Consider the following 14665-nt stretch of genomic DNA (forward strand, 5'->3'; position numbering starts at 1 on the left):
AATGCAGACTACGCCCTAGACATCTGATTGGTTAAAACATTTCACATGACTAATGACGTAACGAATAAGCTGGGCTGGACGCACCTCTAACAGAAAGTGGAAAATGACTAAATATTAACATGACATACAAACACTTAATAGCGGAATATATACATCTCTTATGACTGGATCTCATACTGATGTTTTATAATTGGTGACTATCTTTACTTCCGGCTCGTGGATCTCTTCCTGTAGGTGGCGGTAATGCACCTCGACACTGTTGATCATATTTCAATCATACAGAGAAAGAAGCTAGCAAAAGTGGCAACATGCTATATAAACAACTGGCGCGACTGTTTAGTACAGTGCAACAAGGTAAACATATTGCTCCACATACATACAGAGAGAATTGATGATTCGTACACATACAGATGGTGTGTGGCTTACCCGGTGAGGGAGCCATCTTCATATGTGTAGCTACCGGGGTGTAATGTTTCAAATTCTGCGCCGTGTTTTTTCTTCTAATAAAAATTCCACTCAACTATGACGGTTAACTTTTTAAAAATATTTTATATTTTGTGCGGCTTTTGTGTTATCTTACTATTTGGGCTAATAGTAGTACAGCCATACCCCACTAGATGGTATTGTTGCTTATATTTGGGACGTTCCCCGGCTTACCTATTTATTCTGTGAATGTTCCTTGTCTCTATTACAGATGTAGTAAGTGTCTAGGAATTGTGCAAAATCTGCATGTGGTATTGGAGGTTGCACAATAGACTGTAAATATTTTATTTTTAGAGTGGGCTATTAATGGCAGGCTAAAGCATAAGACGAGGGTGTGCTTGTTTTACCCACTTGGAGTGCCCTTGCAAAAGTGCTTATAACTTAAAGTATGCAATTATGACTGAGGCTGCCTTCACAGTTGCTTTACACTATCCTGTTTCAGATCTATTTACAATATTAGAAAATACAGTGTATCTAATATACTTTAATTACAGGCGACACTTTCAGAATAGCTGTCATGGTGTGTCATATCATGTCAGCCAGCCCCGACAGCTCTATAAACAGCATTAAAAAGTCTTTTCAGTGAGCTACGGTGGGAGGGCCTCATTCAACCAGCCCATTTTCACTTCTGCTTCTCTGGGGAAGTAAGGAGGCACATGACTTGATCCAGCTGATGTGAGTTACCCTTTTTGTTCAAAGTTCATTCTACTTGCTGCAGATTAGTGAGGGCGGGCACTTTTACAGCAGCACCGCACTGAGAGCGTCAGTCATGTCTCAGCACGTCTCCGCTTGCCTTTGCTCCTGACATGGGAACGTGGACAGAGTAGGAACCCATCTGGACTCCCACAGGTCCTTTCACGGTGCCCTGTTAAGAGTGTGGCACTGCACACATGGCTCTCACACTAACAAAGGTAAGATATTGTGTTGTACACATTGTGCATGTGGAAAGCTGAGAGGAAGAAGAACCCACGCATGAACACACTGAAACAGAAGCTTCTCACATGAGAGATGTTAAATAATCAGTGCATTTGTGAGGAATGTGAGCTGCCATTATGTACAATCCACCTCTATGACCCCCCTCTTTGTAAATCACATGGCTGAAAATACTCACACTGGTGACATTTACATTTTTTTTAAATGCATTTGGAGGCACGATTTTCCATGTAATGAAGAAACATTAATTGTCACCATCATAGACAACAGTGATCACTGAGCATCACTGAGAGGGCACCTATTCCGGGTCACGCTTGTACACATGTACTCTAAATGACAAAATTTACTATCAAAAGCAATAATAGTTGAGGCTGTATGGCTAAAAATGGCAAAATCAGTATTACATTTGTGAATATGGAATGTTTGAATGATTTAAAAATGACATTTATGGTCATTTTGTGCTCCCACCTATTAGAAATTGCAATTCATTGAGTGACTAATTTACCGATTTAGGTTAACAACCACTTTAAATGGCTTCGGGGGTAGCACATCAATTATTACGAGGGAAAGTAAATGTGGTTAAAGTGGAGATAATTAGCTGTGGATTTCTAAATGCTGTCTTTGTCTCCCATCCAGGATGAGAGAGTAAAAGGGGAGAGGATCAATAAAGAAACAGGGGAGTTGAGCGCTTCAGGGGAGCTGTCTGTCTCTGTGGAGTTGGACAAGAAGAAAGCGGAAGCCTCCTCAGAACCTCTGCCCTCAGAGTTGCTCCGAGAACACCTGCAAGAACTTGACATTCACCAGTGCTCAAATTTGGACCACAACGCAGACTGTGTCCCGATAGAGCACGAGTGTCTCATCAGAGTCCTGCCTCTCTATATACAGGTACTGCAACTATTAACTGTCAGATCAGCAAGATCCTGGGAATAATCCAGATAACAGGAGGCCATAGTCAGATGTTTGGCCTTTAGCCCATTTCATCACTCTGCCCTTAAACAATGTGCATGTGCTCTGTGGATTTATCTCTATTGTTTGCTCAACTGTCACATGAAATTCAAAAGCCTCAGGCCTTGCTTTTGTGTGTGGAGATGGAAAATTGGCTCAGTTTGCAATTAATTTGTTTTTTTTTTTAAGTTGTGTGGTACAAGTGATCTGGCATGAGCGTGTCCTTCATGTTTGATATTCACTTTCGATTGCAATTTTTTATTTTAATGTTCTGAACTCCTATTTCCAGTCCTGTATCGGGTGTAATACTGCTTGGAAGAGGTCTGCATGGTTACCCAAACTGTTACTACTGCTACTTCAAAGTTCTAATGTGTTTGTCTCCAGTGGCAAGGGCATGACCATTAAGGGATTTACATAAGAACAGCACACTCAGTGAAACGCCATATCCTCTTATGGATGTGAAAAGAGAACATAGTGCCTTGCTGGTTGCTTAGAATGTGCTTTAGCTGAAGCATTTGCACCTGCAATAAGGCGCCATTGTTTGGTTTCATCTTGTGAGGTGTGCTAGAAATGTTAATCCAATTCATGAAATTGCAGGCCTATATCTATTGTGTTTGTTCAATCAAATGAATCAATATGGTCTTCTGTGTTATGGTAGGTCTGTGAGGAAGACGAGGGGCTTGAAGGGTTGGACTTGAAGGTACTTGCAGCTATCACCGCAGACGCCGTCATCTATAACATCCAAAACAGGCTTTCAGAAAGGCCTGCAGGTACTGACTTGCCTTCAAGCCATCATATGTGGTCCAGATTTGATAAATTTAGGGACTTTCTACCTCTGTTTTTACTTCTGCTTTTTAATCTCTGCGGTGTCGCTTTTCCATAAGGCTGTAGTGCCGTTTGCATGTTGTACATATTTAATTTTTACAGTCATATCGAGTGCACCGTGTGCAACTTAATGTTGACTACACCAAAATCCAAGAAGGTTCAACATCTCATCTTACTTAATTTGGCAGCTTAGCTCTTTTTTCCAATTTGACATAAAAAATGATCTGACTGAATGTGCACCGTTTAGTATTTTCATGGTTTGCTGTGGTGCTAAGCATGTTACATCTTTTACGTTTGCAGAGGATGCTCGTGAGGAAGTTGTGCTATTCTTCCAACCAGAACACGAGGAGACAAAGTGTCCAGGATGGTTGTTGCTTAAATCTCTGTTGCTGCTAACTGCTGACAGCTCAGTGAGTTTATTGGGTTCCTGTTTGCTCATTTGAGCTGCGCTGTCATATTATTTGATCGTAGTTGTCTATTAAAGATAAGGTACTTGGACTATATCCAAGTTTCTGTATTATAATTATTATAAGCAGTGGGTCAGTGCATAGGAAGCATTTAGTACATCTAAATTCAAACCACATTGTTAAAAATGCCATGCAGTGCAATCTAAGCAGTGTATTGTAATTAAGTAATTAAAATAGTAGTAAACAAAACCCCATTTAAGGCACATTTAGACATGACTGGTCATTATAAGAACTGTAAGAACTTAAGTCAACTAATCAAAACTGAGCATTGTTATCTTTCTTTTTGACACAGCTCTCTTATTGGATCCCATTAGATTTTGTGGGCAGTGAGTGTATCTGCATATTCATCAGAGTGCATATCTACACACATCTACAAAATTAGAACAATACACAGCTTTTAGCAGTAACTTCCATCACCAATAAACTACATTTTCTTCCTCTTCATTTGTGTTTGTAGGATGTACTATCATGTATAAATCCAGGACTTCCTGCTGCCCTTGTGAAATGTTTGTATCTACTCGTGTGCATCCCCGCAAAGGAGAACTTGACCATAAAAGAGAGCTTTCAAGAGCTACTAACACAGGTGAACATCAATGGAGTCCTCTTCCAAGATGTTGATAGGCTTTCCAACTTCATAATACTCCCCTTTTCAGGTTCTTCTCCAGCTTTGTAGGCAACCGGTCAATGTTGAACGGCTGGTAGAGACCCAGGAGCTTCAGTGTCTCATAATTGGGCTCACGTCACTTTGGGACCAGATCAGCATCCCATGGAGGTATCAGGCCTCCCGCATCCTTAAGGCGATTTCGGCTGTGGCCACGAGCAACACAACTTCGAACCTGCTTGGTGAGCACAAAATCACATCCTTAATGTATGTTTTATTTGTTCACAAGCACTATTTGTTATTATTTTTGGCATTAAACACCACATATTCTTACAATTCTATATAATCATCATAACTTCAACATCCCAGAAACAATAGATACTTACTGGCCACAACATCTCTTGTACTTTATATTTAAATTATGTTTCCCAATGGTATTCATTTAAACTATGTTCATGATTTGTGGGTGCAATTTTCAGTTTGCCGTTGTGCAGAGCTACAACTCATCATCCTGTGTCGAATACATTGGCTACTTTATTGTGCTACGTGGGAGTATATTTTGGAGGTGTACCTAATGTCAATATCAGAAATATTTCAAATAAATGCTGTAGGTAGTACGGTAGTTTTGTTTTGTGTGACAATTATGTCACTCACTGTGTCCTCCCCTTTAGGCAAAAATTGCATTCGTATCTGCATCCAGAATCTGTCCCGCATCGGCTCCGATGTGGCGGGCCCGTTATTGGCTGAAGTGGCAGTGGCTGTGTTTAGTTTTGTTCGAGACACATATCCTCTCAACCCAGCCCTCTTCACCGAGTTTGACTCCCACGATGGCTACAAGGCACTCGAAAACATTCTCCAGCGGTGAGAAAATGAGAACAACACATTGGAGGACTCGTATTAACTTGATTTCAGTATATTTCCATCTTGGATGTATTTTATCTAAGAGCAATTACAAATTCTCAAGATTAATGTGGAATTACATACATAATCTCATAAAATGATATCGGGCTTTGCTCATTCATTACCATTCAAAGAGTTCTATTTATTCATTTTACATCTTTTTTTATGGCTCCTGATGCCAATAAAGTTGTGAAGGAGGCGTATCAGAGGATCAGTTCCAGTCTGTAGAGGAGATGCTGGCACTCATTGCTTCGTTCACCCTGCTTGGCAAAACAGAGCTCAAAGTGGCTCTTTGTGTCAGTCACCCACAACCTCCGGGCTTCACATTTGGGCCTCCACTCAATAAAGGTATGACATAACATAACCACTTATCTACAGCTGACTTTTAATTGTGTCCTCATTGAACTCATGATATGAGCTCATCACTCCATTTGTGTACTTGGAGTAGGTGACTGCTCTATTTGCTCTATTTGTTACACTCATACAATGGCCACCTTGACTCCCCACTGTACCTCACTATTGTGGCGTGCGGCGTCCTTCCGCTTAACGGGAAGCTGAGGTGATTATGTCTGGGATGATGAAGTGGCGGCTTCCCCTCTAACAATATTAGGATGCCACACATCTATTCACCACTGGCCTACAGCTACCGGCCATCTATCATGGATGCACACACCCCTGGATCTAACTCTCAGAAATGTGACATCCATAATAAACACTCACACACACGCACTGAGCAGTCATCCATCACATCAAGGAGAAGCTCTTGTTCCATCACAGGACTCATGGAGTCTTGCATTGATGTTATTTAGTTGGCTGATGCAATTGAGCTTAAGCGTGAACATGAATCCTATTACTAAGCAGCTACTGTACTGTATATATATATATTCACCCACAATAAAACAAACAGTAGTGTGTTTGCTGCCTAAATCTAATACCTTGCGTGTGGATATTTTGACAAGGTGGCAAACAAACTACATCAAGGCACATTATTCTATACTACTTTTGCATTCATATGTGTTATGTTGTTTGTAACCAGTCTATCTATGTACATGCAACTCGATTTGTTTACAATGTTGAGCGTGTGCTTGATGCTATACTGTAGGTTCTGTGACTATTAAATTTACCTTGCCAAAAAGCATTTTATTGAAGGCATTCATTGTGTTTTCAGACTATATTAACCTTGGTCTGACGGTCCTGCCTTATTATATTAAATCCAACATTGCGTTAAGAAATCCTAAACTACTGATGCACTTTTTCAATATCTTTCTTTGTTCCTCCAGATTCATCAGTAAAGAACCTAGCTGCCTTCCACCTGCTGCAGGCAACCTTACTGCGTTCCCAGGATTCTCACCTGTGCTGCCAGATTCTAAGGACAATCCAGATGATTTGGGAGAAGGACAAAGCTAATTTCTTCCTGTTGGAGTGGACCGTCCAGACCATGGCCCAACTGGCTGCATGTGTGTGGCGAAAACCAAAAGCGGTCCAAGCAGTGTTCTTTTCAATGCTCGAGATGGTAAGCTGGAGCTATATTTTCTTTACTGTGTCGTTCACGTGATGCTGATGCTGCGTCTTCTACAGGTCATATTCAAGCTGAATTACATTCCCCATGAGGCATTGCGGGTAGTGATGGGAATCCTGAAGCAGAGCTGGTCAGGATCACTGGCTACAGCAGAAGGAAGGGCAGAATTTGAAGTGGCAACTCTCAAAAGCTTTCACAGGTGAGTGATGTCAGTTTGTTTTAATGGCCTGTAATACTTCTCAGTGCTAATGCAGTATTCCATATCTCCTTAAAATGTAATTTGTCAATCTGCTCATTCAGTGTTCACTGGTAACAACACTTGGTTAAACTGCACATATATAGTGTATATTATCACTTCAAATGTTGTGTGGAAATTTTACAGGGAAAATAAAGCTCCATTTTGACTTCCAGAAAGCATGCAACAGGTTTACTATTGGGGTTGTAGGTTGCAATGATGTAATTACTTTATTATTATTGGTTACTTTGTTATTACTGCTTTATGTTGCTGAGAAAATGCTTCAAAAGTCAGTCATCATGTGAGACGTCATTCAAGCAAATCTTCACTTTAGCGATCATTTAAAAGATAAACTACTTTTCTGTTTTTTGGTGACAGAGTACCGTTGCTAGAAAAGACAATGAGTGTGATGATAACCACGAAATGAAACTTACACAGGATCAGTAAAAAACATGCAACACAATAAAAAAATGACTTACATGTCTGTTAAAAGACTTTTAACAGACTTTATTGTTTTTTATTGAGTTAAATTTTTGAAGGTGTTACAAGAACAGCATAGTTTGACTCTGCATAAATACATTTCCATTTTTTTGGAACAACTTGGAAATGCAACTATTTATGTACATTGTAGATGCACCTAATGTTGTGGCCAGTGAGCAGTGAGTGTAGTTATTTTTTTGACTAATGCTTCTATCTTTGAGGATGTACACTAAATAACATTTGGCACTCTTGTGTAGAATGACAGTTCACAGTGGTATGCTAGCAGAGGTGCTAAGTGACTGGGCCCTCCTGGAGATGCTGCTGGGGGAACTTCGAAGGAGAGCCAAGATCATCAGGAAAGCCGGTGCTGTCTCCACCGCTCAATTAAGTAAGAGACAAACTATGTGACTCCCCCCATGAGTACACTTTATAACCATCACTACGAGTGGCATTGAGCAATTGGGACAATACTGATTCACTACACGTGTCTGTCACAGTGAGTCATTTTAACAAGAAATATAATGACTGCGGGGCATTGGTCTTGTGTTCCTCAGATGCACCGCAGCTGCCATGTGTGGAGGACAACGACACGTTACTCACCACTTGTATGCTTCAAGTCGTGTCCACCCTTACTCTGCGTTCAATCAAAAACACAGGTACAAATGTTATCCCCAATAATAAGGTGTTTATTAGGGGTGTCACGAGACACCGAGTTTACAAGACGAGACAATACACAAGTTTAACATTACTTTTAAGAAAAGTACAATGACAAAATATATGGCATATTGCAATCTATCAATTAATTTTCCACTATGATACATTCTTCTGCACTGTGTGTATGCTAGCGGGCCCGCCTTAACCCAATTGAGATTGTGTGGCTGACTCTGTTCATACGGTTGGTCTATGCACACGCCAAGCTGAAACGAATCCATTGCGCGAACCATCTTCCTGAATTTTTTGAGGCAAGAGACAAGGAAAACAGACACGCATGCACATGGCAATATATTGAGGCCGGACAAATTATCAAGTTCATTTTAATTTATTGTGTTAGTAATTATTAATTGTCCCAGCGTTGCCCTTCACAAGACATTTTAAGATAAGATATGCCTTTATTTGTCCCTCAGTGGGGAAATTTGCATTGCACAGCAGCAAGAGAACAGAATCAGTTAAGCAGTACAAAATACACAATATAAAAAATAAACAACCCAAGTATTAACAAATTAACAATTTTCCCCAGCGTTATATACAAATACAGTTTGCAAAACAATATGACATATGAGATGAAATATATGACCAGTCTATACACTTGGATCTTGCTAGTGAGTTAAATATGAGGCATTATAAAAATACTGCATTTAGAACTTAATATATTCATATATTTTTTTTGCTGAATGAAAAATCTTATCATGTTTTAATTTTGCACAAGATCTTATGACCCTGGCTGCACGGCGGCTTCATCTCTGTGTGGAGTTTGCATGTTCTCCTTGTGCATTTGAGCCCCCTAGTGGTTATTCCTTTGGTTCTAGTGTTTGTAACAGGAAAACCCTGTTTACTGAATCCAACACACAAAACAGACACAGAAAAGCATGTGGTGGAAAGTGCCAGAAATCTTCTCCTTATGCATTTGTAATTAATTTTGCAGTTTCTGTACGAGAGCTTGGGATGATCCCATACATAAAGATCTTCCTGGATGAAGATCAGTATCGAGCACCCACTCTGAGCATTTTGGAACATCTCGCCGAGCTGAACCCAGAGGAGTTTATGAGTACCACTATCGGAGCCCTCTGCTCCTCCACACAACATGAACTGGCTTTGAAGCGGGATCTTTTACAGGTACAGTACACACACACACACATGCTGAGACAATCAACTTTTCAGCTTGTTGTCCTCATCCCACACATCAAAACATAACAAATTGTAATGTACTTAAAATATAATTAGCAAGTGAATTTATTTTCTTTACATGTGGGACGCTGATTAGATTCTCGACAAAGCAGATTGATTTGCTAAAGCAGGTTTAGCTGTTAACTCAGGACTGGATTTGATTAGGCCAGCAGCATTGTGCCGTGCCGCTATCCGATCGGTGAATGGGCCCGAGATGTGATTAGGCTTAACAAGGTTACACACCTACTGTATTTGTCCATTTTTTTGTAGATGGCAATGAGAGGCGCTCTTACTTGCAGATATTGTGTATATTGGGTATGTGTTGTTTGTGCTAACACGGTTAAAGCAGGTGGCAATCAGATTGGGTCTGACCTGGGTTGCCAAGTGTTGAGAGCCATTGTGATTACTCCGGTTTCACTTAATCACATTTCCCCCTGCGTTGTGCCTCACACTTTACCTACCTGATGGATTAGCTCTCCAAATTGAATAAAGCTAATGTGATTTAGTTGACCTCCCAAAACTATTTACCAGAAATGATTTATGATATATATCTATGTTTCATGTATTTTTCATCACATTGTTTTAATTGACTAAAGCTCATTTTGAAAGCTCAAAGCTTTGTATTGAAATTCACTCTGAGGTTAGCTAATGTATAATAACTGCGTTTTATGTCAAATGTCACTTTTACAGTCTGTGCTAAAGGTGCTGGAGAGCCCGAATAGCTGGCATGCTTTCCGACGGGCTGGCGGCTTCACCGGAATGCTCTCACTTGTGCTCGACATGGAAGGCGCTCTGGCCGACCCTCCTCGAGGAGAAGCATGGCAGTCCGTCGGACGTCAACCACTGCTTGACGTCCTCCTTCTCGCCCTCCATATCTTGGCCTCTGCTGTGCATCTTCACATGGTGAATGCACACTTTTTTCAGACTGGCGGCTATTACGAAAGGCTGGCTGAGGCTCTACTCCAGCTGGGCTGCTTCTACACTGAAAGACCAGACAGGAGCAGGTGGGAGACAGAGGAGAGATGCTTTGTCAAAACTGCAGAAGACCACCAACCTCTTGGAAAAAGCTTCCATCAGTTTGTTGAGTTAGCACAAGAGGTGCCTGCTGGTCCCTCCTCCCCATCTGTCCACCTCCCAGTCACTCTTCGGACTTGCATTAGGCTCCTTTCCTATCTTGACCACTTTGCGACAGGCCACTGCTTCTCTCTGGACTTTAATTTTGGGTTAGAACCTGAGAATGGGTGTGATGTGGACCAAAAGAAAATAAACAAATTGACAGGTCATGAAGGCGTCTGTTCAGCATCACCTCCTGTCCAGCCATCTTTGGAGGACATTCAAGGAAGCAGTAGAACCACGAGAACCAGCATATCCACAGCCGATTGCCAGTCTAGGTGCTTCCATTTCCTTGTTGCAGGTCGATGAAGAAGTTCTACCAACAATAATATTAACAATATCTTCTGTTATTCTAGGTTCACCTGTGAACATATCACACTTCACCCTGGAGCTATTAGAGTCATCATGACTGTCCTTCCATCAGTTTTTACTCCTGAGAACACACAGGTACATTATTGTTAACATTGTGTCACAACCACTTTCAGGTTTTGACTCAACTGTTCCTCCTTTTCCCAGCTCTCAATGGAGGTCCAGCTGGCAGTGGCGAAGCACATTGAAGTTGCGGTCAAATCTGAGCAAAACCGTCAGATAATGTGCGAAGGAGGGCTTATCTCCACACTCCTGACTCACTGTCGCAGCATGCTGCTTGATCCAATTCACCCGTTACATATGACTGTTACAAGAATCTTGGAAAAGCTCTCCTCCCAGGCCATCACACCTTCAGACTTCAGGTTAGATATGCTGTGTCTTAAAGAATCTTTATTTTTATCAGGATTTCTCTTCTTATAAGTTTATTCCTTTTTCAGAAAGTTTTTATGTTTAGGAGACCCTCTTATGTGCTTGGGGGACAAAGCAGGAGTGCCATTAAAACCAGGAGAAGTAGTTGGTATGGTACATATTCATTTTGTAATAATGACACCCTCTGTGTTTTATATTATTATACTGTGTATCATTCATTCAGACATTCAGGGATTCAATTGTAATCGACTCGTTGGTACTCATCTTGACATTTGATTGTGCATCATCACATTTTGATTGTATTGTTTCCTCCAGGTCTCAGCACAAAGACAGACGCTTCATCGGGGTCCACGGCAAGGACAAGAAAGTGGAATTGCAACCTCTTACAGTCTACGACTTGCGGTGAATCGTCTGCCGGTTCCACCATTCCTGCCCACCAGATCATCAGTCTCGTGTCCATGACATCACCGCGGACATTTCGGCCACATCGACTGTCCTCCACACCTGCCTTTGTGGAGTTTGACATGAGTGAGAGTGGCTACGGGTGAGTCACTAAGGTTGTGTTTCTTAAATTGCCATTTGATGGAGCTAGATAAATGTATAAACATCTCACATTGGACAGTACAGGTAGGGCTAAAAAGATTGCTAATAGCACTATAAACTTGTCCTTTATAGCTGCCTTTTCCTGCCCTCTCTGGCCACAGTGAAGGGGGTGACAGCTGATTCCATCTCAACTGGGGGAGTAGGAGGAGGTGAGAGTGTAAATATTAAACAGGATTAACATGTTTCATGAATAAATCTAATGTCATATTTCTGGCTTTATTAGACTGCCGGGGTTTCCCTCCAACAGCTGGTCTCTCCTTTTCCTGCTGGTTCCAGATCAATAGGTTTAGTTCAGCGTGTGATTCACACCCAATTCGACTACTGACAATCGCTCGCCACATGTTGCGAACGGAGCAACAGTACATCTGCTTGTCTGTGTCCTTCTCAGCCTATGATGGCTGTCTCGTTCTCTCCACTGAGGAGGAAGCCTTTACTTACTTGGGTAAGAGGTGTTTGGATTTGATCTATTCATGGTATTCCTACTGGCTACAATACGCAAAGGTTATTATTTCTCCTCAAGAGACAATACGACAGTCAAGGACATCGTGCTGTGCTTCACGGTGTGAAGAGTACATGCTGGAATGAACCACAACTCTGCATGAATGAACCTTAACTGCTGCAGCACTCATGCAACCCCAGACCATGACAATACCACCATTATGCTTTATTGTAAGCGAGACAAAAATGATCTTAGTACTCGCCTATGTTAGTAGCCGTTGAGACAATAATGGCTGCTTGTTTTCAGCAAATCTATACTGTGATACAAGCTCCACACTGACTACTCAACAGCATATCCAATTTTCAGTTCTATGGTATTGTCCCTTGACAGGATTTATTGTAATAATGAAATGCAAGGGGTATATTGTAACATTGCCCATGTTCATGATTGATCTCCAGTCTTTCATTTCATCTCATATCTCACAGATATGATGGAGCCAGACGTGGGCACCCCAACATCTTTACCCAGCTCATTGAGGTTCCGTTGTTCCAGCTTGCTTATTCCAGGTCAATGGCACCATCTTGTTGTGGTCATGGCAAAAGACATGAAGAAAAGCTGCATGGTTTCCGCCTACTTCAACGGCAAAACAATAGGCACTGGAAAGGTATGACAGGAAGCGAGAGAATAAAGAGCTGAAAACAAACAGATTACATGTGCTTGTGTTCTTACTCAGATGAGATACATTCAGCCATTTCCTGGGAAGCATGTCTATATGGATCCCACGGCTGTGATTGATGTGTATGGACTGATCGGGACGCCCGCTCTTTGGAAAGAACATGCTGCTCTATTGTGGAGGGTCGGACCCTCCTACCTTTTTGAGAAGGCTTTAAGCCCCGAGGTTGTAGGTGTCATATACTCTCAAGGCACTTCCTACATGGGCAACTTTCAGGCTCTGTTCAACAAAGGTGATCTTGTAAAACAATCTGTACATTTTATCTTTTTGGTATGGAATTTGTCTGGTGATGGAGATAGCCTGAATTGTTTTTGCCCCATTTATTCCCAGACCACAATCCACAAGTGGAGTCTGTCCCTCTCCGTTTGGTTCCTGAGGAGAGGATCACATTTGGCATCAACCCAGCAGTTTCCACATTAACTACTGTTGTGGACATCAGAGAGAACTACAACGAAGTGGACTGCAGACTGATTGCTAAAGAGGTTCGGCTGGAACTCTTGAATGTTCCTGTGCTTTTGAGGTACATTTAAAGAGTCGTCTTAATTGTGGAATTCCAGCTGGGTATTACCTCTCGAGACCAGTCTACTCCAGTGTTCCTGGCTCACAACATCAGCCAGCACCTGAGTGGGACAGCCCGCACCATTGGTGCAGCCCTAGTTGGAAATTATGGTCAGTATTATATACGCATTATTTAGCTTTAATATTTCCTGCAGTTATTTTGTAGAAATATGTGGCCTTTTCCCACCCTCGGCCATCTCTGTATGGAGTTTGCATGTTCTCCCTGTGCATGCGTGGGTTTTCTCCGGGTACTCCGGTTTTCCTCCCACATTCCAAAAACATGCTAGGTTAATTGGCGACTCCAAATTGCCTCTCGCCCGAAGACATCTGGGATAGGCTCTAGCATCCCCCGCGACCCTCGTGAGGAAAAGCGGTAGAAAATGAATGAATGAATGTGGCCTTTTCCTTGCAGGTGTCCGCACATTTATCCCCAGAAGTGCTGCTGATGGTTTCCTGTACGTTGGTGGGCCTGCCGTAGTTCTCAGTCTAATTGCAATGGCAGCAGATGACACCTCCATGTATGCAGCGGTCAAGGTTCTCCTCTTCGTACTGGAGACTAATTCTGGCATGCAGCAGGAAATGAAGCGCATCAATGGATACAGAGTATTTTTCAAATTTCTGTCTTTAAAAACAGAAAATCCACGAGATGTTTTAGTTATTATGTTGCGCTCTTTGCAGGTGCTAGCTTTCTTGTTGAAAATGAAGAGTCCTCTCATCAGCCACAGAACTTTTCAACTGATTCTGCACCTCACAAGTTCCATGGTGCTGAGTGCTAGTTCAGATTGTCTGCAGAGTACAGCTGCTTTTGAGGCTCTTTTGCTGGATCTTGAGGTACAATGCTAAAGATAGTTGTCCTGATAGGCTCAGAAACATTTTCAGTTAATTAAATTTACTTTACCATCTTTTTTAGTTGTGGAAGAACACTTCGGAAAATCTGGATCTCTCAATTCTGAACCACTTTGCTGAGATCTTGAATTCCCAAAGGTAGTCTTCACCCTCTCTCGGCACATTACCGACCAACCTTGCTTAAATTGCATGTTTATGGGGCTTTGGACACTGATATAAAGAGGCTGTTGTTCAGGATTGACAGCAAGCCTTTTTATCTGTTCTGGTAACATTTTCAGAGGCCTGTCATGAATATCACGCTCCTGTATCATGTGAAAGTGCAACATAGATGCGCTGAGAATCGATGACATGGACAAGTGCATG

The 14665-nt window shown here is 41.8% G+C and overlaps 1 protein-coding gene across 10 annotated transcripts in view; it reads left to right on the forward strand.

The window, feature by feature from the left end:
- Positions 1-75: 75 nt before the first annotated feature.
- The window catches only part of wdfy4 (WDFY family member 4), a 40645-nt gene continuing 26055 nt past the window's right edge, over positions 76-14665 (forward strand). For 5 of the 10 annotated variants that reach the window (XR_009120406.1, XR_009120408.1, XR_009120407.1 and 2 more), the window contains exons 1-28: positions 76-1158; positions 1228-1394; positions 2053-2301; positions 3020-3131; positions 3487-3596; positions 4111-4236; positions 4307-4496; positions 4926-5115; positions 5342-5502; positions 6435-6667; positions 6733-6872; positions 7646-7776; positions 7943-8044; positions 9031-9221; positions 9963-10663; positions 10742-10832; positions 10902-11116; positions 11192-11271; positions 11439-11667; positions 11799-11875; positions 11950-12168; positions 12651-12829; positions 12899-13130; positions 13229-13380; positions 13456-13567; positions 13869-14059; positions 14135-14287; positions 14367-14440. Coding sequence is in view for 7 of the 10 variants with exons in the window: in XM_058058882.1 (XP_057914865.1) it covers positions 1374-1394; positions 2053-2301; positions 3020-3131; positions 3487-3596; positions 4111-4236; positions 4307-4496; positions 4926-5115; positions 5342-5502; positions 6435-6667; positions 6733-6872; positions 7646-7776; positions 7943-8044; positions 9031-9221; positions 9963-10663; positions 10742-10832; positions 10902-11116; positions 11192-11271; positions 11439-11667; positions 11799-11875; positions 11950-12168; positions 12651-12829; positions 12899-13130; positions 13229-13380; positions 13456-13567; positions 13869-14059; positions 14135-14287; positions 14367-14440 (4661 nt within the window). In the remaining 3 variants the exon portion in view is untranslated. Of the gene's footprint in view, positions 1159-1227; positions 1395-2052; positions 2302-3019; positions 3132-3486; positions 3597-4110; positions 4237-4306; positions 4497-4925; positions 5116-5341; positions 5503-6434; positions 6668-6732; positions 6873-7645; positions 7777-7942; positions 8045-9030; positions 9222-9962; positions 10664-10741; positions 10833-10901; positions 11117-11191; positions 11272-11438; positions 11668-11798; positions 11876-11949; positions 12169-12650; positions 12830-12898; positions 13131-13228; positions 13381-13455; positions 13568-13868; positions 14060-14134; positions 14288-14366; positions 14441-14665 lie in introns of those variants that run through there. The other 5 variants (XM_058058877.1, XM_058058878.1, XM_058058875.1 and 2 more) reach the window with 5 other exon arrangements.

The sequence above is a fragment of the Doryrhamphus excisus genome, chromosome 20 (assembly GCF_030265055.1).
Source record: "Doryrhamphus excisus isolate RoL2022-K1 chromosome 20, RoL_Dexc_1.0, whole genome shotgun sequence".
Classification (NCBI taxonomy): Eukaryota; Metazoa; Chordata; class Actinopteri; order Syngnathiformes; family Syngnathidae; genus Doryrhamphus; species Doryrhamphus excisus.